We start from the raw sequence: 26,605 nt of genomic DNA, 5'->3' as shown, positions 1-26,605 counted from the left end.
TAATATTTTGTTGACTTTTGTACTTTATCTCAAATGTTTCTACCAATGTTTAAATCCAAGATATCAGTGATTTTAACCAGTTTAACGGCCTGTGTCATCACCTGTCAATAGCCTTTATAGGTCCCTAAGCAGAATTTTATTTGGGGGCCCCTTGGTGCCGCCAATACGATTGACTTTTGTCAATGCTTGACAATCTGCACACTATAAATCTAACACACCCATTATCAGTTTTATTAGTTAGTTGGAGCTGTGTTACTTACATCATACCAATGTCTGCCTGGCATGTTTTTACCCTTCTACAGATTTTAATTGTAACAGTAGCAAAGCCACAAGAGTGGTCAGGTATTGTGGCATACTAAGTGGCATACTTAATGTGGTGTACTAAAAAAATGTAGCTTTAAATAAACCAACAGACAATGCATTTACTGCAAACAAGCTAACCACTTTAATTGCTTTTGGTTAAAAAAAAAAAAAAAAAAAAATAGAAACATGCAAAAGTGCAGACCAATCAACTACAAATAAAATAACTTAAGATAAACAGTATCTTATATAAAAATAAAAGTACAAAACAGACAATATTAAAATACTTAAATAATGAATCAATAATGGTTTAAGAATAAAATACAAAGCTGAATAACAATCAACAACAAATTAAATAAAAAAGAAATGATATATTATATATACAGTATCTCACGAAAGTAAGTACACCCCTCACATTTCAGCAACCATTTTAGTATATCTTCTCAAGGGACAATACTATAGAAATGAAACTTGGAGATATTTTAGAGTAGTCAGTGTGCTGCTTGTATAGCAGAACAGATTTACTGTCCTCTGAAAATAACATAACATAAAGCCATTATTGTCAAAATAGCTGGCAACAAGAGTGAGTACACCCTAAGTGATAAAAGCTGAATGTCGTTTAACCATGAAAAGCCACTTGTCCTAGTCATCATGTTCATGTTTTTGTCTGCTCGATAGTAGGGCTGCATGATTAATGGTATTTTAATCATGATAATGATATCTGCTTCTCTCGATTGATTACAAATAATCGTCACGATATTGGCCTGCTCGTTATTTATTCTGAAAACTTGTTTTTTTCTTTGGGATTTGCGTTATCTTGCATTTTTAACAAGTCTCCACTAGCAGTCATGCTTGTGGTTGCCATATGCAAAGAGCTTAAATCCCCCAAATAGAGCTTTTCCCTTAAAAGGATATACTTTCTTCCCGGTGTTTTACTTAATCTGTGCAATCTGGCAACTCTGTGCACGCGCTCCCTCTAAATGCGGAAGAAGCGCTGATGATCTGAAAACAAACGTGCTCTGGAGTTTAGCGATCGCCACAGCGAAATTCTGCTTCAATAAAAGTGTCATTGTCAGGATTCTGTGTTTGTTTTCCTGTGTCACATGTTCCTTGTTCTCAGTTTTCGCACCACTAGTTTGTTCCCTTGGTTGCCCTGATTTAGTTCCTTGGTCCCAGCTGTGTTTTGTTAATTAGCCTCGTTTGCCCCTCTGTTTGCCCTGTATATATTCCCTGTGTTCTCCCTCAGTCTTTATCGGTTCTCGTCTGCGTTTTACGTTGTGTTCTTGGTTGGTTTCCCTTGTACTCCTGATTGTTGTCATTAACCCTCTGGGGTCTGAGGATTTTTGGGGCCCTGGAGTTTTGACATGCCCTGACATTTGTGCTTTTTTTCAGTTGCTTATAAACATACTAATGGCAAAAGTGTCATTACACTGTATTTAGCACGTACTAGGCTACCATAATATGTGAGCAACATGTATGTACATGTTTGTATTTTTGAGAGAATAACCTTTATGTGTGGTTATTGAAAAAACAAAAAACTTAAGTCACTGAAATACAGTCATAAAATAAATATTAAATATGTGTTCACAAGACTTCTGGGTATTGGAGGTTGTAGACTAGAATTTTTGCTTCAAAATGATGTAAAAATTATCCTGCCTACTTTTTCATATAAAACAATATATTGATTTAAATTTTGTAAGACATTTTTTGTCAAGAAAGAGTATGCGGGAGGCGTGAATCTTCATGAATAATGCTGTGATTCACACCTGAGAAGACAAAGACCCGCATAATGACCTGCATAATGAGCCCTTTCAGTCAGGTAGGCTATGTGAGAGGACACTAAAAAAAATCAAAGTACAAAGTTAGTTTTGGTAGTTTATTCGGAATATAGTTAACAATATAAATGAGACACATTTTGAATAAATGAGGGCACATTTTGAGTATACAGTTTTACCTGGAAATAAATCCTGTTCAAAGATATAAGTGAACATCACTTACCTGGCATTCCAAGGTGTTTGGTGTTTCTGCACTGGAGAAAAAAAAAACTTCCTGCTTCCCGTCAGTGATCTCACCATTATATTCATTCAGAATGTCCAGTGTGGGCCAATATCTGGTCACTATGATTCTCAAATCTGTGAGATCAAAGAAAAAACCCTCTGTGAGCATGCTTATAACAGATATTTATAATGTTTTTGAAAGAAGTCTCATGATCATCAAGCCTCATTTCTATAGTATTGTCCCTTGAGAACATATAATAAAATGGTTGCTAAAATATGAGGGGTGTACTCACTTTTGTGAGATACTGTATATATTATATTAAAAAGATGCAAAAATAAAAATACAGACAAAATTAAATTACACAGATACTTAAATAATGACATAAAATAAATATAGGAACCTGTAACAAGATAACAATAATGGTTCGAGAATAAAACTATGTACGGGTTGGGAAAAATTATAACAATTCCAAAATAAACACTTTAATTTAGACAAACTACCTCAACTTTACAAACTACCTCAATATTCCACTTTCTCCTTAGAATCTGTGTTTCCTGGAGGCAAGGTCATTTATGATATCACTATAAGAGATCTGATGGGCAATTTTGTTATTAATGATAATTAGTGCAAGTCCACTCAGTCTTTCTTGAGCCATGGAAGATCTCAAATACTTTTTGATCAATTTGAGTTTAGAAAAGCTCCGCTTTGCAGGCGCAAAAGTCACAGAGAGAGTGCAGGCTATCTGGAAAGCTACCCAAAGATTTGGGTACAACTCACAGATCTCATATTGAGAGAGGAAAGTGAGAAGCTCAAATGTGGTCATCTTTGCTTGGGGGAGTTCTGGAAGGCTCTCCATCTCTGTAGCAAGTGCATTCCAGTCAACATCAGCCTCTTCTCCACAGGTGAGTTTGTCTCCAAGAAGCTTACACTGGTCCCTCCGTGTCTGTGCATCAAGCTGGCTAAAGCTGAGAAGCACTCCGAAGTTGTCTTTAACTTCCCCCAGAGACTGAAAGCGGTCCTCCAAAGACTGGATGCTACAGTCTACCACAGTATTAAAAAATGATACTTCCAGTCTCTTCTGTAAGAATTGAAAATATCTAAAGATATTTTAAAATGAACAAAGACATTTGCTTTACTGTCTCAACCCCCTCTCTCTTGCTACAAGGGCCATTTGGAAGGCTCAAAGGTGTTGACAGTGATCAAGCCCTGAAGGCCAAGATGTGTGTACATCGGGGGTCTACAAATGGTCACACCTTTAGTACAATGGGGGATCTTCTGATTGGCCAGTTTGAATGTCTCACATTTGGGTTTCAGTCACATGGTCAAGGAAGGGATGAAAGAATATTGTAACTGTTGCTCTGCTCTCTTTTATTCTCGGCTCTTTTTTGATTCTTGGCTTTTCTTGGGCCCTCTCTGGCCCTCACTTTCTCTCTCTCTCTCTGTCTTCCTCTTTCACTCTCTCTTTAACTATCTCTCAGCTAACTTTTTACATACATGCTGGGTACGATTAATGGTATATGATTTTATCATCTCATACATCTATTTTGTAACTATGTTAAGTGTAACCATAACCAGATATTGTCATTAAACTCTTTCATTTACAAATGGTGCGCTAACTAGTTTTGATTTAGTATTAACATTAATGTGCTCCATATTGCAATACAATATTGTCACACTATAGCAACGCTCTCCCACATATTTTGCTATTGTAACTGCGCTTATTTCCGTCGTTGGTATAAGTTGCAGTGGGTGGTAATTGAAAAGAAATGTACAGTTTTCTACCATCTTGCTGATAACGTTTCTTTAGTCGCTCGGCAACCCTACAGCCTGAACCCCTGTAAGAGGTCCACCCTTACACTTCATTCCATCAGTGTGTGGCTCATCAGCTGCCTCATAGGCAGAGTGCCTTTTTGTGGACTGCAACCTCTTCTCTTTCAGCACTGCCTCAGTGTCCATTTGTTCACAAATATCTTTTGCTGTGGCTTGCGCATCCTTAAAACCAGTTGTTCTGTAACTGACTAAATTGTATTTGTTTTTCTTAATGAGGCCCACTGCGACATCAAGCTACATGTTGGTTGTTTGAAGAAGCTTACTTGTGGTGTTAATTCTGGAGAGAATGTTATACCAGACAACACAGCAAATTTGAAATCTAAATTATCCAATTTCTTCAGCAAGAGAGTGTGCCTCAACTTTCACTATAGAGTCATGAGCCTGTTCCCTGACTTCTAAGTTCAAAGCTTCTTTCAACTTGCCTACATGGTAGCATAAAGGTTCAATACTGTTGACCCGGCTCTCCCATCGCGTTTCACTCCAGGACTTGAGTGTGACGTCCACATATTTCTGCAAGATGGCCCACCTTTGAGGAGAACCTGAGAAGAGTCTGTAAAGTTTTTCCACATTTCCAAAAAAAAACAAGCAGTATCCTTAGATGCTTTAGCAGCATCTGAAACCATTAGATTTAAGGTATGTGCTCCACAAGGCACATAAAAAGCATGTGGATTTTTTGCTAACAGCCTAGCCTGCAAACCTTTATTTCTGCCTTTCATGTTTGCACCATTGTCATACGATTGTCCCCTATAGTCCTGGAAAGGGATGTTCAATTCTTCAAGCCTGTTAAGAATTAGTGTGGACAAGCCTAGACCAGTAGATTAGAAATCCTAAGAAGTGTTCCTTTATCTCTGGTGTTTTGCCAAGACTTACAGTGCGCACGAAAACAGACATCTGTTCTTGATGGCTAACATCTGGTGTGTAATCCAACATTAGGGCATAATATTTTGAATCTTTGATTTCTGCCACCATTTTATCCAGTATTTTGTCACTGACACAGCTTATCAGCTCATTTTGGATAGTTTGTCCCACGTATGTGATATGCTGTGCTCCACTCTTGATTCGTCTCACATGATCTCTCAAAACAGGATCAGCTATCCGTTCCACTTAGCTATCCGTTCCACTTCTTTTAGAAAGTTCTCATTGTTGTCCTGATGTAATGCATCAACAGAACCCCTGAGTACCAGATTTCTTTCTGCCAAGGACTGAATAATGCTGATTTAGCATGTGAGAACATCTCTCCAGTGATTCTTTTCTGTCTCCAAGAGGGCCATTTCAGTCTCATCAATAGTTTTCCCTTTTGAAAGACAAAAATCCATGATAAGTACAAAATCCTTCCATTTCACCATGTTGTTGCAATGATCAAAGCTACACTATATTGCCAAAAGTTTTGGGACGCCTGCCTTTACGTGCACATAAAATTTAAAGACATCCCATTCTTAATCCGTAGGGTTTAATATGGAGTTGGCCCGCCCTTTGCAGCTGTAACAGCTTCAACTCTTCTGGGAGGGCTTTTTACAAGGTTTAGGAGTGTGTTTATGGGAATTTTTGACCATTTTTCTTGAAGCGCATTTGTGAGGTCAGGCTCTGATGTTGGATGAGAAGACCTGGCTCGCAGTCTCTGCTCTAATTCATCCCAAAGGTGTTGTATCGGGTTGAGGTCAGGACTCTGTGCAGGCCAGTCAGATTCCTCCGCACCAAACTCACTCATCCATGTCTTTATGGACCTTTATTTGTGCACTGGTGCGCAGTCATGTTGGAACAGGAAGGGGCCATCCCCAAACTGTTCCCACAAAGTTGGGAGCATGAAATTGTCCAAAATGTCTCGGTATGCTGAAGCATTAAGAGTTCTTTTCACTGGAACTAAGGGGCCAAGCCCAGAAAACCCCCTGAAAAACCCTACACCATGATCCCCTCTCCACCAAACTTTACACTTGGCACAATGCAGTCAGGCAAGTACCGTTCTCCTGGCAACTGCCAAACCCAGACTCGTCCATGGGATTGCCAGACAGAAAAGCGTGATTGGTCACTCCAAGAACACGTCTCCACTGTTCTAGAGTCCAGTGGCGCCGTGCTTTACACCACTGCATGCTGCAAAAAAAAAAACAAAGAAAAAAACAGACATGCATAATATACAACTGCAGAGCCGCAGTGAAATGAAAAGAAGGCTGGTCTCGAGAGTGACACGTTCAAAAAGATGTAAGACGTGGCACAACGGTCAAAGATGTTTATATATTTACATAGAAACACTATTAAACACAATTAAAAAACAGCAGAGCTTACTGTAAAGAGCGTGGAGTAATTACGTCATCTCCATAAAAACTTGAAGAACTGCATAAGACCTTGATTGGCCCAAAGCAGATTTCTTACGTCAGCGTGTTCTGACCTCATACATGCTCATACCGGTAACCTTCATTCTGCGTTCACACAGCATCATTGGTAATTTACCAGTAAAGACTGTGAAAGGGGCTTATGATGTCATATCCGTGTTACCTATGATTTCCAGTTTTACTTCTATAGAAACCATGAACACTCCAAAGACGCTTTAATATATTATGTGTTTTATTAGACATGTGAGCAACTGTTTAAATAACTTTATCAACAGGAAACTAATCATTGTTATAGAGCTCATCATGGCGAATCTCTTGTTTACCACGAGTAACACGTTTGTACCCCAGAAACAACACTATTTTATCAAGTGGCTAACTTAGCTTCATCAGAAAGAGCTTTATTTGTAATAACAGTATAACAGCATTTTCTCCTTCATACAATATATTTTAAACTTAATTACATGCCATTTGGCAACACAAGTCATCCAGCTTTTATTAATATGATATTCTAATTTGGATCTATCTTACTGCGATGTGCAACAAGTGTCTCATAGCAGCCACCAAGTGTAACAGAGTACAGAGTAACATTATAACACAACTTTCAACACACTCAAATGCATTTTTAGTAGGATTGTTTTGACCAAGTAAAACATCACTGTGTTTCCCCACAATTTTAATTTGTCAAATAAAGTGACTTGTATGAGTAGTAGTTCAGCACTTGCAGCTGTTTCATTAGAATGAAATAATATGATTTTAAGTGATCAAACGTAACTATAACAATTTAGGAGGCAGACATTATACGTAACTTTAATTGTAAAAATAAACATAAAAAACCAAACAAAAGGAGCGGCACCAGCCGACTGCGGCATATAAGCGCACTAAAAACAGCGACATATAATGTCACAGGCTCTCGGCCTGCCCTGCTTCAGACCACAGTAACGTTAATAAAACTTTAATACATTTGCTTATTCATGAATGATTTCCCATTGGATTGCTTTCCATCTGCTGTGGAGGTGAAGATGACAACTCCCATGATTCCTCGCTCATTCACAGCATCATCAAGCTACGCCTTTGTTTTGAATAAGCGACCTCTAACGGCGAAACTTGCATACAGTGCCTTTAATACTGATGTGAATTATTAAGTAAAAAGATCATAAAGTTTCTTCAGAGTGCTTTTTGATGAAAGTGTTTATATTAATATGGTTCCTATCATAAAGAATTAAGACAGTAATCTAAAGAATTAAACTGAATCTGTTCTCTGTTACAGTTCAGTCCAACAGAAGAGCTCAAAACCAGAGTCCAGCTGTGTGTCTATGAAGAGTGACTGCTCTATGGATCTGCCACTAAAGTTTAAGAGTGGAGACAAATGGCCTGATCTCAGGTATAGGGGTGAGCGGGGTACAAACTAACGCTGGGCTAGTTGTACCACAAAAAGTAATCTAAAGGATTAAACTGAATCTGTTCTCTGTTACAGTTCAAACCCAGAGTCCAGCTGTGTGTCTATGAAGAGTGACTGCTCTATGGATCCGCCACTAAAGTTTAAGAGTGGAGAGACACAGCCTGATCTCAGGTAACATTTCTATAAAAGATGTGCTTATAGTATTAGATTTTTTTTGTATTAGAATATAGGGAAAGTTAAGCTCAAAGGGTTAAAATTGATTAATTAGAATTAATCACAATTACTTGATTCATTTATGAATAATTATTGGGACCTTGAAGAAATCAATTTATAGATAATTAAAAGATAATTAATCAATTTATTCATCCACTGAGTCTCTCATACAAATATCTGTCAATTCTATTAAATTATTAAATATTAAAAATCTGTTTGGTCCATAAACAGTAACAATTTAACATTAATCAGATTGATATTCTGGGCATGGTAGTAGGAATCAGAATGAACCGGTGACCTCAATTTGTGAACATAAAACCAGCAAACATCATCATGTGAATTCAAACTAAACTTTACTGACTACTCTAAGACACACTAACACTAAAAGGAAATACAACACATTAGTCTTTGGGTGTTTAATGAAAGGTGAGCAGCGGTGGGGTCACATAGTGGGTCACTCAGATTGGCTCTCCTTGAGAGTCATAGCCAATTCTCACACTGACAGTTTTAGGTGGTAAAAATGACCTAATTTGCATATCATAAACTGTGTGTCAGTTTTAGAAATCATACTTTATAATGATAATAACTGTGCCGATTACTCCAATACACTATATTTCAGCATTCAGGAAATTAAAACAATTACTTTGGTACAAAATATAGCCTACTTAATAAACAGATTATTCAACTAATTTTACAAAATTTTAAAGAACAAAAAAGAACCATGGATCAAACCCAATCACATTATCAAAAGTTATACCCACACATTTCATAGATTATAACAAGGGAACATTATATGTACTGATGTCAGGGTCCTGTCAATTTGGTATGGTTTATTCTTAAGGCCCTTTCACACTGAGCACAGTGCGATAAAGTGAAGTGAAATGCCAACAAACAGTGTTTTCACTCTGAATGTGAAATGTTTGATCGCCTTTGGCTAATTCACTCTTGCACAATAGGTGGCGCTGACCGAGAATGGATTTTTCCTTGTGTATGCATCTCATAGGTTTTTCCATTTGGTTTTAACCTTGTCCGCTGCACAACACACAACAGTAAATTAAGATAAATAACATTTGGTACTACACCAGAAACACAAACCATATATACAACCCCATTTCCAGAAAAGTTGGGACATTTTGTAAAATGCAATAAAATCAAGAATCTGTGATTTGTTAATTCTGATTTGTTAATAAAAGATATGAACAAATTTGGATTTTGATGGCTGCAACACACTGCAAAAAAGTTGGGACAGAAGCAAAATAAAAGTTAGAGTTAAACTGTTTTGAAACAGTCCACAATAAGCAGGTGAATTGGTAATAGGTGAGGGTATCGTACTTTTTTGGACACACTTAATATTAAAATTATACTATACAAAGTGCATATTAAATGTTTTATTTTGAAACTTTAAGTATAATAAGTGTATTTCAAGATTTTAAAGCAATTTGCAATATATTAAATACATTGAAAATTTTGTTAAAATAAATCCATTGTAAGTACATTTAGTGCAATTTAAGTGTATTTCTTTAAATATATTTAAAATGTACTTTTAATACTTCTTGAATTACATATATTAGAATATATATATTAGAATTATATAATATAGAATTACATATATTAGAATATATTCGAAGCATAGTTTCAATGTGCTTTATATACATTTCCAATACAATTTCAGATCATTACAAATGTATTAGCATTACACTATTATAAAGCTGTTTTTTTTTCAGTATATACACACTTTGAAATCTAGAAAACTTTAATGCACGATATATTATGTACATTACAAATATTCTTACTGTTACGGCGTAAGGTGCGGTAGAGATGAGGCGTAAACGGATATCCACAAATAAGGGTATTTTAATAGACGAAGGAGAGTAACCCACTTTACACACTAGAACAACAACAAGAACAGACAAGGAGTGCAGGGAGTGAGTCCATTATAAAGGGAGTGCAGATGATCAGGTCCAGGTGCAGGTGATCGGTGATGATGGGGAGATAACGAGGAAGTGAGTGCAGGTGTGGAAACAGGAGGATCATGGGAATTGGAGTCCGGGAACAGAGGGAACTGTGACATTACCTCCCCCTCCCAGTAGGCGCGGCCTCGCGCCGTAGATGGAACAACCGGGAGGGGGGGTGGGCGCCCTGGAGACCTCACGCAGGTGCAGGGAGAGAAGCGGACGGGCATGGAGGTCTCCAGGGCGGGTGCAGGAGTTCAGGCTGCCATGGTGGGTCAGAGGCCGTGGGCGGCCAAGGCGGGTCAGAGGCCGTGGGCGGCCACGGCGGGTCAGGAGATGTGGAAGGCCATGGTGATGCCGAAACCCCGCCCATGAGTTCCCCACCCACGGGTACTTGAACAGTCAAGGCTTTGGTTGCCCGCTGCTCGCTGCTGTCCGCTGGCGACAGAAGAGGGGGATGAGAGTGGTGAGGTTCTTGCCCTCACCAAGGAAACTGCTCTTTTATTGAGAATTTGGGTACCGCTGGCTGTTGGGCCAGTGGCAGAACAGAAACAAAAGGAAACAAAAGATTCTCCACCCGGCGGCCAGAGATGGCATTCCTGGACCACTAACGTGGACATCGCACGACCCACTGACTGTGCCGTGACCTTCGTCGCACAAAGTGACGTAACGACTGCATCCAGAAACACACAAGTAGAATGACATCTTTAAAAAGACGCAAATCTACTTGTGTAAGCTCTTTTAGGGACTGAACTCTTTTAAGTGCCGAAGCACGCAGGGGAATGGCCGCTGCAGCACAGACAGGGAAAAGTGCAGCCTGTCGTGTGCACTCTCTCCTTGAAGCCGCTCTCTTACCAGCTGTCAAAACAGCTTTTCAGCGCTCAACAGCGCACTGTTTACCAGCCGTGAGAACGTCTTTTCCAGCTGGAAGCGTTGCTCAATGAAAGGCAAACAAAAAATAAAAGAGAGAGATCGACCCCGCTGCAGTGCTGTCTGCCTGCACCAACAAAGAGCAGTTTCAAAAAGGCTTGTTTTGTCACACACTCCGTAAACACCATGAAGGTTCGGCTCCGAAGCGAAAAGCTGAAGATGCAATGCACCTGCTGCTCATTATATACCCGCGCTGCGAGGCGAGCAGCTGATGCATATGATTGCATGCCAATGTGCATTGGCTCGTTGTAGTGACACTCGAAGTAGATTGGCCTCTCTAGCGAGATTCCTATTCGTCGGTCTGTCCGACGTACGTTGAACGTGACCGACTGAATGGGAACTGGTCAGTGATTGGAATCATAGTGGGTAAGGCCTGAATCTCTGATTTAGCAGCTATATTAAGGAGCAGAAGTACGGATTTGCTGCAATTAATTTTATAACCGGACATTTTACCAAATGTATCGAATAATTTTAAGCATTCACTAACAGAATCTGTGATATTTGATAGATACAACAGAATATCGTCAGCATAGAGTGAAATTTTAAGCAAAGAGTTGAAACACACTCTTCTACCAGCCCTCAAAGTAACAGTCTTTGGTTACGCGACCAACTAGCAGTCCGGCTAGCGGTCCTCCATGGGAACTGCAGATTCATGCTCACTATCCTCGGATTCTCGTGACACAGGCACTGAAGCTCCCTTCAGGGAAGAATTTGCGATGGGATCCAGATTGTGGACCAACTTTTCAACTTCCGCCGGTGTCTCAAAAAGTGAAACCTTCCCTCGTGAGTGACTTTCACTACTGCGGGATAAAGCAAAAAAGACGTTATTCCCAAATGGGTTAGCTTCTTCCTCACCAATGCCATCGATCTCCTCTTGGACGCAGTTTGATTGCTGTAGTCTGGGAAGAAAAGCAACGGAGATCCATTATGGAGAATTTGTCCAACACCTCGGGCTCCATTCATGATCACATTCCGATCTTGATACCGCAGCATCTTGAAGATGAATGTACAAGGGGTAGATTTCGCGCGCTCACCGCTGTATATACGGTGAGCTCTTTCGATCTCCAATACCTTGCCAGCGAGAGAGGGAATCCATTTAGGAAGGTGATTTTGTATAAATCGTAGAGGGTCATCTCCTTCTACACCCTCTTTAAGTCCAACTACTCGGACATTGGACTGGCTGCTTTTGTCTTCAATTCTTGCCAACTTTTCCTGAAGGGAGTCCACTACTACCTTGATTTCCACGGTGTCTTTTTTTGCGTTACGGAGAGCAGCCTGCATGTTTTGTTCAGAATGAGTCTTTCTAAAGTTATTTCTTATCAGACGCACATCCTCTTCCAGGGGCCGTATTCACAAAACATTTTATCTTACCACTAAGAGTTCTCCTAAATAGCAGTAAAAGTTCTTAGCTAAGAGTTTTCTCTTAAAACCTATTCACAAAGCTGCTGAGACCAACTTTTACTAAGGAATAGAGAGAAGTCTTAAGCTAAGAGTAAGGGCAGGGTTGACCTTGTTGCTATGGATGATGTCAACACGCTAACTAACTATGCACACAGTGATTGGCTGATAGGGGAGGAGTCTCTGTCATCGATCATAGAAATATTGTATCATGTTGCCATATTCAAATAAAGGTTTTAAAATATAAATGTTGCATATTCAAATAAAGATTTTTAATAAAAATGTTGCCATATTCAAATAAAGGTTTTAAAATGTAGGCTAAGTGTCACTAATTAAACTAGTATATGTTCAGTCAGCCTCTTGTCTGCGTCTCGAGAGATTGCAGAATTCAAGCGACAAATGATGTTTTATAAACAAAGTTTGGGAGGAGAGCGTTCAAACAATCTATCTAATCAGCTCGAGTGGAGGTATACACAGACGAGTTACCTCGACAGTTTTCTGCATCCCTCCGCCACCCCGTTCCTCACTCTTGGCAGGGGATACGGGGGAGAACTCTCGGTTTAGGCTAAATTCCATCCTTGGAGTCCTCGATCCTCTTGGACAGCACGCCAAATAGGCTTATTATATTTTTTTTACTCTATTCGATCATTTGTAAGTTTAAACTCATGAAAACAACTGCCACAGGTAATCGGACTTTATTTATTTATTAAAGATTTATTTTTGGCGCCTTATCGTAGATTCAAATCTATAAATCAAAATACGTATTGCATTTATGAAGAAAAAGTTCAGCACCTAAGCGTCTATCGCTATTGTCTCATGGTGTACAGTGACTTTAGGTGGATTAGGATTGTTTGGTATTTGGTTTTAGTGACTCAGGAGTCCTCTTGACTACTCATAACGTTTCACAGATTTAGGAGCTAGTTTTAGCACTAAAAAGCTTTGTGAAATACTCTTAGAGCAAAAATTTAGGAGTCCTAAATTTAGGACTGACACGCCCATTATTTTTAAGAGTTTCTCCTAAATCGGCAAGTTAGGAGCTACTTTTAGTCTTAAGATGTTTTGTGAATACGGCCCCTGGACTCCAAGTCTATCCGCGATTGGGGCGAATTCTTCCTTAAACAGTTCCCTGACGAAGCTGAGGTGCATCTTTAGCTCGTCGGCAACAATGGCGCGAAGTTCCCCCTCAGGAACGTGTAGGAAACTTTTTCCTCGTCGAAGCAGAGACCAGGAGACATTGGGATATCTTTCAAGCAGAAGTTACTCTTTATTGAGAAACGTGCTGTGGGTCGCTGTAGTCATCCAAGTCCAACCAAGGCAGTGTACTTGGTAGTTCATATACATTCAAGGGGGAGGGATACATAGAGTAGAGGTGGAGACAATCTAAACAAAGCATGCAAATGCAGTGCAGGAATCAGCCCATTCCCTACATTTCCCAGCCATGATCTAATCAGCATAACGGTGTCATTCAAATGCATAGGTGCTAATCCACTCAGTCTGACAGTATGGCCCATACCTTTACATTATCATAGAGACAAAGGCACAGCTGTATCTTGAGCCAAATGGATAGGAAGTGCATGAAGACAAAAGGTTAATGTTACAGACACCTGGGCTGCCTGCCTTGATCTCCTTAAATTGTCATTATCTTTACCTCAAAATGTTAAATACAATATACTTCACCTTAGTATTTCATGTGAGGTTATGTCAGGATGTAGGATCAGCAGATCTTAAACAGATTCTTAAATTTGTAATCCCACAGTCCCCCCTTTGAGAGTTATAATAACTCTCACATAATACAAATTTAAACCTTCTTAAATCCCTTCTTTAACCTATGTTTGTTAACATAAGTCCCATCTTCCAGTCATGTAACTTGTAACAGATACAGGCACATACATCTTATTCTATGTCGTGTCCAACATTTACATAAGTGTTGTTCTTTAACTTGAGTATACTGTTGACACACATATACAACGCAGGGTGGTAATATGTTGTATAAACTACATGATGACACAGAAAACCATGTAGCATAAGCGTGGAAGTCCTAAAATCCATGGCGCCTGAATAGCTGTGGAGTCTGTTCCTTGTAGAGTCCATTCCCAATGCATTTCCATGTCTGTTCCAAGTTGCTCAGATATTGTTTGTCGTTGTGCAACTCCGAGTTGCTCAGATGACTCTGTCTTCATGAAGGTTGTTCATGGATATCTGAGGTGATGCTTTACACCAGGTGCTGCTTATGAGCCGTCATGGCATATACACATACCTGCAACACAAGGAAACAAAGAAACAGCAGACCAGCAGTATTTATGCATAGACTTTAGTACATTAGACCTCTGATGATCGTATAGTTTTTCTGTCTAACTCTGATCATCATAAACTTCTAGTGATCGTATAGTGGTTTTGTTCCTTTTTTTTAACCTAGTCTTAATCAATTTGACATCTATAGACCAGTAAGGTGGGGATAAACTGAGAGGGGGAAACCTATGAGGAAGTCTTCACCACAGGGTTGGCCCCCAAGGCCTGTTGCACTTCGGTTCTTCCCTGGGCTCCTCACTGCTCTGTGTGTCCTATTCTCTCCCTGTAGTTAATTTGTAAACTTTACTGTGCTACATCTCCATCTTCCAATGAAACATCAGTCATAGCAGACATCATAACCCACAGAGGATGGATAAGTGAATGGAGTGTGCTGTAGCATAACATTTAAGGCTGTGAGTGTACTTAACCAGTGTACCCCAAATGGTGGAAGTGACAGTCAACTTTCTTTTGTTCAGAATGAGTCTTTCAGCTTTCTTGTAGATTACTGGGGAAATTAAGCACTCACAGCCCAAATGGTTAGCATGTCAGTAAGCTGTTGCTCCAAGTGTTTGGAGAAGAGGGGAGGGGCAGTTTCAGTGTAGCAAGTAGACTGAGTAGGAGCTGAGTAAAGCTGTTCATTTCTTTAAATGTCTTTTTGTTTTTCCTACACTCTTTCATCCAATGTCCAGGTTTACCACAGTAATGACAACTGCCTTCTCTCTTAGGACATTTACGTTTCTGTCGATTCTCTGTGTTGACCTTAAAGGATGCTGCTGCAATCTTTACTCTTGTCTTGACATCCGAGTCTCTTTTCCAAATAGCTAACCGATCTAAGTTGTTTTGCAGAGTTCCATTAGACCATGTGAGGTTTAAGAAAGGCAATGCATTTTTGTATTCTGATGAGAGCCCATCAAACCACATGCGGACCAGTGGTCCATTATCCTCTAACACCTTCTCTGGAGTGTCTGCTATTCCACTGTATGCTGCAGCTGACTGACAAAATCTTTCAGTGTACTCACTTACAGTTTCATCCTTCTTCTGTACACAACTAGTGATCTTTGACCAGTCCACCTTTGGTCCAACAAGGTTCTGTAACACTCTCAGAACTCCTTCTCTCAATTCACCTTTGCTGGAATGCTGAAACTCAGAATTATTTACAGCACTTTCAAAATCACTGAATTCTGACTCTTTCAGGATTTGTGACATTAGCTGGGTGACTTCAGCTAGGGACATATCATAGAGCTTCATTTTCCTGGACAACTCTGTCCTAAACTCAGAAAAATTTCTGTGCACTGATGGCAAACTCTCAGCAAGTCTTTCTATGTCTTCAGGACCTAGAGCTGTACTGACTGCTTGTAACTGGAGTATGGGGGTTACAGATGTAACTGTGTCAACACCTTTTACCCTACTCTGAGCCTTTTGTCTCGCTCCACACACTTCAACTGCATTTACATCTTTATCCATGAATCCAGTATTGCTATTGCCCTCTAGTCTACAGAAAGACTGTAAGTCAGGATAGCTTTCATCTGACTGTTGGTCTTTTGAGTCACATTTGGTTGAGGCTTTGTTAAGGCCCAACTTCTGAGTGAGACGAGACACTTGAGTGTGCAACTGTTTGTTCTGCTTTTCTAACTTAGCAATACGTTGGATTTGTTCTTGTGCAATGGATAGAGTAAATTCTCTGTGGCAGCAGATAATGCCCTTCATATTTTTCTTCCGAATACAAGCACCAAGTACCTTTTTGCATTCTTCAATAGACCAAACTTTTTCTGGATGAATCCCAAATTTCTTTGTCAAATCTAATCTGACTGACTCAGTCACTATTGAGTCCATGTGCTTTCCTAACAATGATTTGAACTCACTATCTGTCCATAAAGGGGTAGCTAGTCCACCTTTCTCAGTTGTTGGAATTAGTCTAGCGTTCTTTCTCAACATTTTGTAATGTCTTTCTGGCACAACAATACACTTCAACACTTCCCTGACAGAGCAGAGGTTAACCTTGTTAATACACATCGTAATATATTCAGCCTTCTCTGGTGAGCAGAGTAGAACCAACTTGCTTATACACTGTAACAGTTGTAACCTTCCCTGAATTAACAGAGGATGAACCTTCTTCTCTAGCAAAGTAGAGAATGACTATTCTGTTAACACACCACCTTCCCTGATTAAACAGAGGATAAACAACCTTCCCTTATAAAGCAGAGGATAAAACTTCCCTAACTTTACAGAGGATAAACCAATATTAGCACGTGATGCCAATCTTCCCTGCCTGAGCAAAGGATACCAATATTAGCACATAATGCTAATCTTCCCTGATTAAACAGAGGATAAACTTCATCTCTAAAAGAACATTTTTAGAGGGTAACTTAGTTAACCAAACCCTACAGCTGTCTGTTAACTCTTCTCTGACGGCGCAGAGGATAACAACTTGGTACTGGTCTTAATGGTTCTTTTGGATAGAGTATCACTCACCAACCCTTGGGTGTACAGGAAAATTCAGCCTGGATCTTCTTTTGGATCAGATCTTTGTTGTGCTTGAAGTTTCAGGATTGAGGTGAGAAGCTCTATCCGGGTCACGGCACCAAAACTGTAGGAAACTTTTTCCTCGTCGAAGCAGAGACCAGGAGACATTGGGATATCTTTCAAGCAGAAGTTACTCTTTATTGAGAAACGTGCTGTGGGTCGCTGTAGTCATCCAAGTCCAACCAAGGCAGTGTACTTGGTAGTTCATATACATTCAAGGGGGAGGGATACATAGAGTAGAGGTGGAGACAATCTAAACAAAGCATGCAAATGCAGTGCAGGAATCAGCCCATTCCCTACATTTCCCAGCCATGATCTAATCAGCATAACAGTGTCATTCAAATGCATAGGTGCTAATCCACTCAGTCTGACAGTATGGCCCATACCTTTACATTATCATAGAGACAAAGGCACAGCTGTATCTTGAGCCAAATGGATAGGAAGTGCATGAAGACAAAAGGTTAATGTTACAGACACCTGGGCTGCCTGCCTTGATCTCCTTAAATTGTCATTATCTTTACCTCAAAATGTTAAATACAATATACTTCACCTTAGTATTTCATGTGAGGTTATGTCAGGATGTAGGATCAGCAGATCTTAAACAGATTCTTAAATTTGTAATCCCACAAACGTTAGGATCTTTAACTCTCTTTTTCTCTGGAGAAGCCAACGTTAATTGACGTTTTGCCATCTTCATTCATTGCACCGTTAGTAGAGCAACCAAAACTAACCAAGTGTTGATGGTTTAACTGCGAACAGGTAAATAACGGATACCGAGTCAGGGAGCAATCCAACTACACCACCATTACTACCGGTGGGTCACGTGATCTCCCAGCATTTAATATTTTGACCAAAATACATTCAAATACATGGAAAAAAACATTTCAGTTATACATGTATTACTGTAAAGTACAGAATGTTACATCAATGAATAAATAAGCAGTATAATGCAATTTTCTGAAAAAATGTCACTGAAAAACAGAGTGCAGAAGTGAATAGTGCATTTTTTTAAACCAATGTAAGCATGCAAATTCCTGAACCAAACAAAGAAAGAGAAGAGTTTAAATGTCACATCATCTTCAAGTGAAGGGTCACTTCTTTGAGCACGATTTGCATTTTCGACTTGCATTTTCAGTGTTAACATACAAAAACAATTAAAAAATAAACAGATTTTTACATGAATGACTTAAGGGAAGCACAAATTAGACACATGGAATGAACGTGTTGCTATTTTTTTTTTCCTTCCAAGATTGACAGAATCACCCTCTTTTAGGCCCGATTCAAAAATCTCTATAACAGAGGTGATAAGACATTAAAACACATTCTTCTTCACTTGTCTCTGCACTCAGATTTCAGTTTGTCTTTTATAGCAGCTGATCTGAAAAACAACAAAAAATCATGATTAATGGTATATTTCCATTACCATAGTTGTCTGATCAGCTCAAACAAAGTAATTTTATGTTCATAACATGTTTCTTCAAACATCATTTATCTCATTACAGTGAAGCCAAATTGTTCAGGAAATCAGAAATAATACAAAATTTAAATTTGCAAATAAAAGGAAAGTTAAATGTAATGGACAAGGTTTTTTAGTTGTTATAAGACAGACAAATGTGACCACATTAATTTTAAACAGATTTATCAAGTCTTTAGAGAGGGACTTTGACTTTATACCAGTGCTTAAGTTGCTAGATATCTAACATTAGTGTCAATATCATGTTACAGCGGTTAACGTTCGTATTCCACGTGTTATCTATTAGCAGTAAATGCATAGCAGCCCTATCCACCTAGGAAAAAAACTAAACAGTTCTGCGGCCTGCGTTACACTTTGTATCAAAAATATGACTGGCACAGTCAAGTAATGTTAATTAAACACAAATCTTACCTGGAGTCACAAAATAACGGGGTTCCAAAAGCCACATGAAAGAAAACTGAGATATTTTAATGAAATCTCAGAGATGGATCTCCCTCCGATGAAAGACGGTTCACCAAAAGACTGTTCATGTTTCTAAACGTTCATCGCAAAAAAAAAAAAAAGGTAATCGATATGAATAGCGTGGTCTCTTCCAAGTCCAGTTTAGACTTATTTTAACTTTCAAGGCACACACAGCGTATCTGGTGCGAGGCTGCCTGAGACTGCGAGCTCATCATCATAAGAACCAATCAGAGCCATTCAATGGCCTTGGAACCAATCAGGTTTCGTCACGTGTGTTACATTTTGTTTAAATCCCTATATATTTAAAGTAAATATATAGGGATTTTTAATCATATTTGGAAAATTGATTTATGATGCATTTCAAATAATATGATGTTGAAATCTTTGTGGGAATTTCAGTAGTAGTCTATTAAAATGAACGTATCATGTAATGGACAACAGCCTTTTAACTAGCATAACCTTTTACAAGTACAAACAAGTACAACTGAATAACATATTCATTTTAAGTATGCTTATAGCAATGCTTAATAATAGTTGACAAATGTTTATAATACATTAAGTTGGTACATTGTAAATGTTAAAAATGTTTTTCAAAATAACTTTCTTTTGAAAATATTAAATTCTAAATATATAAATATTTAAAATATTTTGCAGTAGGCCTACACATGGTTATAAAGTACATTTAAACCCACTAAAAGCTGAATCCTTAAAAGCTGTTCTTAAAGTACACATAACATATACTTTGAGTAAGAGTAACATGAGTATGTTTTCTGTAAATACTAACTTCACTAAAAGTATACTTGTGTTTAGCATATTTCTTAAAAGTGTAGTTAAGTATATATTTATTACCAGAGTACTTCTAGTATACTGTTTAGAAATATATTAAAAGTATGCTTGTGTTCAGCATATTTCTTAAAAGTGTAATTAAGCATATATTTATTACCAAAGTACTTCTAGTATATATATATATATATATTTTTAGAAATGTATTAAAATGCAATTCAGTATATTTTTAATGCACTTCAAATAAGCAGGTTGGGAATACAAATGTATTATTAACATACTACTTGTAGTATATTTTTAATACATTTAATACTACGTTTTTTTACCTGGGTATAAAAGGAGCAACTCATTATTTGCAAGCATAGATGGGTCATGGCTCACCACTTTGTGCCAAATGTCATGAGAGAATTGTCAAACAATTCAAAAATCACATTTCTAAATGAAAGATTGCAGAGCATTTAGGTCTTTCAACATCTAGAATACATAATGTAGCATCTGGACCAATCAGACACACAATTATTCATTTTATTTAATGAATAATCCAGAAAATTCTCCAAACAACGTTCTGTGAACCCATCTTAATGCAACTTAAATCTCTGTTGTGCAAGAAGAAAGCTATAAATCTGTTCTATGTAGAGATGCTGTGGAGTTCTCTGGGCCCGAGCTCATCTCAGATGGTCTAAAAGACAGTGGAAATTTGTGCTGTGGTCAGATGAGTCCACATTTCAGCTTGTTTTTGGAAAACAAAATTACCAAGTTCTCAGTCTCAAAGATTAAAGTGACCATTCAGACTATCATCAGCGACAGGTGCAAAAGCAGACATCTGTCATGGTATGGGGGATGCATCAGTGCAAACAGGTGCAAACTTGCATATGTGTGAAGGCATCATTGATGTGGAGACATATCTTGGGATTGTACAGAGACTTACACTGCCATCAAGATGACATCTTTTCTGAAAAGTTGGGACATTTCGTAAAAAATGCAATAAAATCAAGAATCTGTAATTTGTTAATTCTCTTGAACCTTTATTAAACTGACAAAAGTACAGAGAAAAGGTCTTCTAATGTTTTCACTGACCATCATAATTGTATTTTATAAATATGAACAAATTTTGATTTTGATGGCTGCAACACACTCCAGCAAAGTTAAGGCAGAGGCATGTTTACCACTGTGTCACATCACCTTTCCCTTTAATTACAAATTTTAATCATTTGGGAATTGAGGATAATCATTTTTGCATTTTTTGCTAGTTGAATTTTTGCCCAATCTTGATACAAGACATCTGCACAACAGTCTGTGGTCGTCATTGTCTGATTCTCCTTTTTATGACGGACCACACAATTTTAATACGAGACAGATCTGGACTGCAGGCAAGTCAGTCAAGCACATTCACTTTATGGTGTAGTGTCTACGAAACCACTCTGTTGTTGCATGTGCAGAATGAGGCCTGGCATTTGGGGTTGTGTATTGCTTACGAGACCTTACAAGAATTCTTTTGACCATATACTGTACATCATAAATAAAATCACATCAGGTGCATTAGAAATACAATTAGCATCAAACTACACATTACAATTTATGAGATTATTACTGTTTTTGCTCAAAATCCGCTTTAAACCATCATTGAGTGCTTTTAACTTCTGATTGCAATCTAAAGTGGATTTTCATGATATAATGGACAGACATGCATTATTATTGTTTTATAATGAACTGAGTGCTACACCTGCTTAGCATTTCTCATGTACAGATTCTATACTGTTATAAAAATACCCTGAGCCCTATACAGAACATACAGTATATCGTCAAAATCATGGGCTTCATGTTTCATCTGTAGAAACTTTTCTCTTGTTTATGTACAGAACTCAGAACGAGGAAGTGCACAGGACATCCTCATCCAGAAGGGCAGGAGTTATAATCACGTAATATGATTGATAGATCTAGAGCGAATGAACTCTCTCTGACTCATAATACAAGTGCACTTGGAAGAAAATATGCTTGTCTGATAATTTAGTGGAAAATGAATAGAAATGATATGCTGTATAAAGAAATATGAAGTTAAACATGTGAAAATAGATCAGTATCTGTCCAAATGTGCACACTTTTCACCTAAAATCGCTAATGAATGCTGATAAGTGAAGCCGTGTGAACTCAAATAAATGGAGGACACGATTAAATGTGTGTGTGTGTCTCTGTTCTCAGACACCAATGATAACAAGTCAACATCCATTCTCTTTTCACTTCTGAAATATTTTTCTCCTTTACAGTGGTTTTCAAAGCAGCGGCACCAATCTTGCTCTTCTGTGCAACAGAGGCAGCTCTCGGCACGGGATCTAAAGCTCAAATCTAATTGGATGACTCGTTTCATCGCGGGGCGATCTGCCTTTGTCGTGCAACCATTGATTGGCCGGTGTGAATAGCTCCATTGGGATCTATTGTTTCAATTTAATTGTGTCATTGCATTGTTTAATCATGCTCCGTGTGAAAGGCCCTTTAGTTTGGAAGTAGAGCTCTGACACTCCTATCGTCTTGTCTTTGTCTGGTTTAGTGGTTTCGAGTTTGCTCGAGCAGTACATTCTATTGTCTATGTAATGCATTGTGGTCTTCGGATTCCTACACTTCTGTCTAGTTTGGTTTCGGTTCAGTGTTGGGCTTTGGACATTCATGCTCCATGTTTTTTGTCTTGTTGTGAGCACACAGGTGCTTTATTGGCATGACAAAAACTATACATTTGTATTGCCAATGCAGTTGCAGCTGGGCTGCTTACAAATAGTGCATATATATATATATATATATTAACAGAAAAAAAGAATAATAGTAATAATAATATATAAAAGTATTAAGCATGTAGTGCAAAATCAATTACTAATGTATGCAAGTATATAAACTAGAAAAGAGAGAAAAAAAAGATGAGGGATTAGACATATTTACAGAAGCAAAATGTACATCTAAGTAATATAACAGAGTAATACGGTTTAATATAATCTACACACACAGCAGTTCTTGCGTTCTCCTAACAGATATGGCAGTTTCTCCTGGTTTGAAAGAGTTTTAAATGTCGGATGGATCTGCTGTATTTTATCATAGAACACTGTCCGTATGTCCGTGTATTTGGAGTGCAGTTCTGTTTCCATCTGATTCAGATCACAGTGTGAACACAATCTCTGCTCCGGGGGCAGCCATGTTTTTCTGTGTCTTCCCGTCTCTATCATCAGCTTGTGTCCGCCGAGTCTGTATCTGGTCAACGTGCTTCTGAGTTTCTTATCTGACACTGTGTACAGGTACTCTGCCATACTGTACTCCCTCTTTAGGGCCGAACAGCATTGCATTTTACTCTGTTGTTGTGTTTGGGTTTGCCAATGAGTGATGTAATTCTGTTTGATTTGTGCAGTAATCTGATTGATTCCGATGTTGTGATTCAGAGCATCAGTAGATGTTCGTGAAACATCAGGACTGAGCTCTGGATCAGCTGAGGGAAGGGGTTGCTTTCTTTGCTCATTTCTTGGTATTGCAGGGCTTTATAATGATATGATTGGGGGTCACTTAGTTTCAGATGCTTCCAGAATTGAATTGCCCTTTTTTGTATCTTTATGAATAGAGGGTATTTGCCTAATTCTGCTCTGCATGCGTTATTTGTTGTATGCAGGGTCTCAATTGGATGTTTTTCCCATTTGGTGAGATTTGGATTTGGATTTGTCAGTGGACCCCACACCTCACTGCCAATGTGCAATGGGCTCAATTACTGATTCTAAGATTTTCAGCCAAATTCTAATTGGGATTTCTATAGGACATTGCCGTTTTATGGTGTAGAAGGCCCTGCGTGCTTTGTCTCTCAGCTCTGTCACAGCATTATTAAAGTTTCCTGTGGATGTGACTTTTAAACCCAGGTAGTTGTAGTGTGATGTGTGTATCTGGTTAGTGCCTAATGTAAATGTGTGTTGTGTTCCCTGGGATCTGGATCTTTTCTGAAATACCATAATTTTGGTTTTACTCAGGTTGACCGTCAGAGCCCAGGTCTGGCAGTATTGCTCTAGCAGGTCCAGGTTCTGCTGTAAACCATGTTGAGTGGGAGACAGCAGAACCAGATCATCTGCATACAGCAGACATCTGATCTGTGAGATGACTGCTCACCAGTTCATTGATGTAAATGTTAAATAATGTTGGGCTTAAGCAGCAGCCCTGTCTCACTCCACACTCTTCGGAAAGATACCCTGTACGTTTAGTGCTGATTTTTACACCACATTTACTTTGAGTGTACATTGATTTGATAAGGTCATAGGTTTTACCTCCTATGCCACTTTCAATAATTTTGTAAAATAGTCCTTGGTGCCAAATTGAGTCAAAAGCTTTTTTGAAGTCGATAAAGCATGCATATATTTTACCTTTATCTTGGTTAACATGTTTTTCAATTAGAGTATGTAATGTATAGATGTGATCAGATTTACGGTAATTTGGTAAAAATCCGATTTGACTTCTGCTCAGTACATTGTGTGTGATGATGAAGTCTAATAGTCAAGCATTTATTATGCTACACAATAACTTTCCCAGGTTGCTGCTTACACAGATGCCTCTGTAGTTGTTAGGATCAAATTTATCTCAGTTTTTAAAGATTGGTGTTATCAAGCCTTGATTCCAGATGTCAGGGAAGTAACCTACACTCAGAGCCACATTGAATAGTTTTAGAATGGCCAACTGGAATTTACTGCTTGTGTGTTTTATCATTTCATTTAATATCCCATCAGGTCCAGATGCTTTTTTGTGATGGAGTTTTTTTAATTTTTTCTTTAAGTTCTTTATCGGTTATTGGGAAATCTAATGGATTTTGGTTATCTTTGATTGTTAATTCTAGTTTTTCCAATTGGTTGATTGTTTGAATTTGCTGACAGTTTGTGTTTGTTTGTACTGTATTAAACAATGTTTGGAAATGACTTTCCCATATTTCTCCTTTTTGGATTGCCAATTCTTCATGATCAGTTTTTTTCAGATTGTTCCAATTTTCCCAAAATTGGTTTGTGTTCATTGACTTCTTGATTATTGTCAGTTGTTTTTGGGTGTATTGTGCTTTTTTGGTTCTGAGCGTATGTTTGTATTGTTTTAGTGTTTCACTGTAAAGAATGCGGATCTCTACATTATTTGGATCTTTGTGTTTCAGATTTGACAATGTTCTCAGTTTTTTGCGAATAGTTTGGCAGTCCTGATCAAACCAATTTTTGTTATTTTTGGGTATTTGATTTTTTCCATTTTTTGTTTTCAATTTGGATTGTTTTGCTGATTTTTTAAATATGTAATTTATGTCCCTGACAGCAAGATTGACACCTTCATTAGTGTGAGTATAGGTTATTTAGAAAGTTATCTATCAGCGCTTGTATTTTTTGGCTGCTAAGTGCTTTCTGAAATTCTTCAGTGCTTTTTTCAGCCCATCTGTATGGTTTTCTGATGTTGTACAGCTTACTGGGCTTTGTGTTAATGATATTTTTTGTCTTTTTGAGATACACAGTGATTTGACTGTGATCAGACAGAGGGGTTAGTTCTCTAGCAGTGAATGATCTGAGAGATGAAGGATCTATGTCTGTTATCATATAATCAACTGTGCTATTCCCAAGAGGTGAGCAAAATGTGAATCTCCCTAAAGTGTCTCCTCGTAACTTACCATTGATGATATTCAGGCTTCGACAGAGCAGCAGGAGGACTTTTCCATTCTTATTTACTATATGATCATGATTATTTCTGTGGATATGGGAAAATGTGTTATTAATAACAGTCAGTTTGTTGTTGATATATTTGCTCCCTTGTGCGTCGGTGAAGTCCGGCTGTAGTCCTGTTCTTGCGTTCAGGTCCCCGCAGATGAGCACGTTTCCCTGGGCCTGGAAGTGGCTTGTCTCTTCCTCTAATGTGGAGAACATGTCTTCGCTGTAGTAGGGGGACTCTGATGGCAGGATGTATATGGCACATAGGAATATATCTTTACTGGATGGGAGCAGTTCCTTGTGGATTTTAAGCCAGGTGTAGTATTTGCCTTGCATTACTGTGTTGATGTGGTTGTGGAATTTCGATTTGTACCAGATTATTTGTCCTTTTGAGTCTCTTCCTTGTCGAACTGTGTTGAGTTTTTGTGATGGTAGGATGATTTCTCTGTAGTTGGGTGGGCAGTGGGTGATGGCGTCTGCCCTGCTCCATGTCTCCTGTAAAATTATAATATCTATTTCTTTGATGTTCTTCTGGAAATCTGTGTTTGAACTCTTTAGTCCAAAGGCTGTTGAATTTAAGCCTTGAATATTCCACATTGATATTGACAGAGTCATTTTAAGTGTGTGTCTGTGTGTATTACTCTTGTACATTATTTGACAAGTTTGGAGCAGATGATGTTGAGCAGGTGTCTTATCTGATTGAGTTCGGCGGCTACAGGGTTCTGTGGTTGTTGGGCTGCTGCGGCGTAGCTCTGTGATGGCGCTCCAGGGGTCGTGTCCTGTCTGGTTCTTGGAGGAGGATGGATGTTTCTTTGTGGTTGGGAGCTGCTCTTGCTGTGTTTCTGCTGTTTTCTGTTTTACCAAATGCTGTGCTTTTCAGCACTCTTGTGAAAAGTTGTACTCCTTTCTTGTTAAGGTGTATGTGGTCATACATATGATGGGGTTGAATGTCTTTATGGTAGGCCAGGTGAACATTTGGAATGAATGCACAGGTTCTGGAAAGTTCTACATTGTTTCCATGGATCACGCGAAAAGGCACATCA

The 26,605-nt window shown here is 38.5% G+C and overlaps 1 protein-coding gene across 1 annotated transcript in view; it reads left to right on the top strand.

The window, feature by feature from the left end:
* The window catches only part of LOC127495152 (NACHT, LRR and PYD domains-containing protein 12-like), a 101,266-nt gene that overhangs the window by 1,108 nt on the left and 73,553 nt on the right, over positions 1 to 26,605 (top strand). The window contains exons 3-4 of the mRNA XM_051861757.1: positions 7,723 to 7,836; positions 7,930 to 8,025. Of these exons, the coding sequence (XP_051717717.1) occupies positions 7,723 to 7,836; positions 7,930 to 8,025 (210 nt within the window). The remainder of the gene's footprint in view (positions 1 to 7,722; positions 7,837 to 7,929; positions 8,026 to 26,605) is intronic.

The sequence above is a fragment of the Ctenopharyngodon idella genome, chromosome 15 (assembly GCF_019924925.1).
Source record: "Ctenopharyngodon idella isolate HZGC_01 chromosome 15, HZGC01, whole genome shotgun sequence".
In the NCBI taxonomy this organism is placed as follows: Eukaryota; Metazoa; Chordata; class Actinopteri; order Cypriniformes; family Xenocyprididae; genus Ctenopharyngodon; species Ctenopharyngodon idella.
This window is presented reverse-complemented; position numbering and strand designations above follow the sequence as displayed.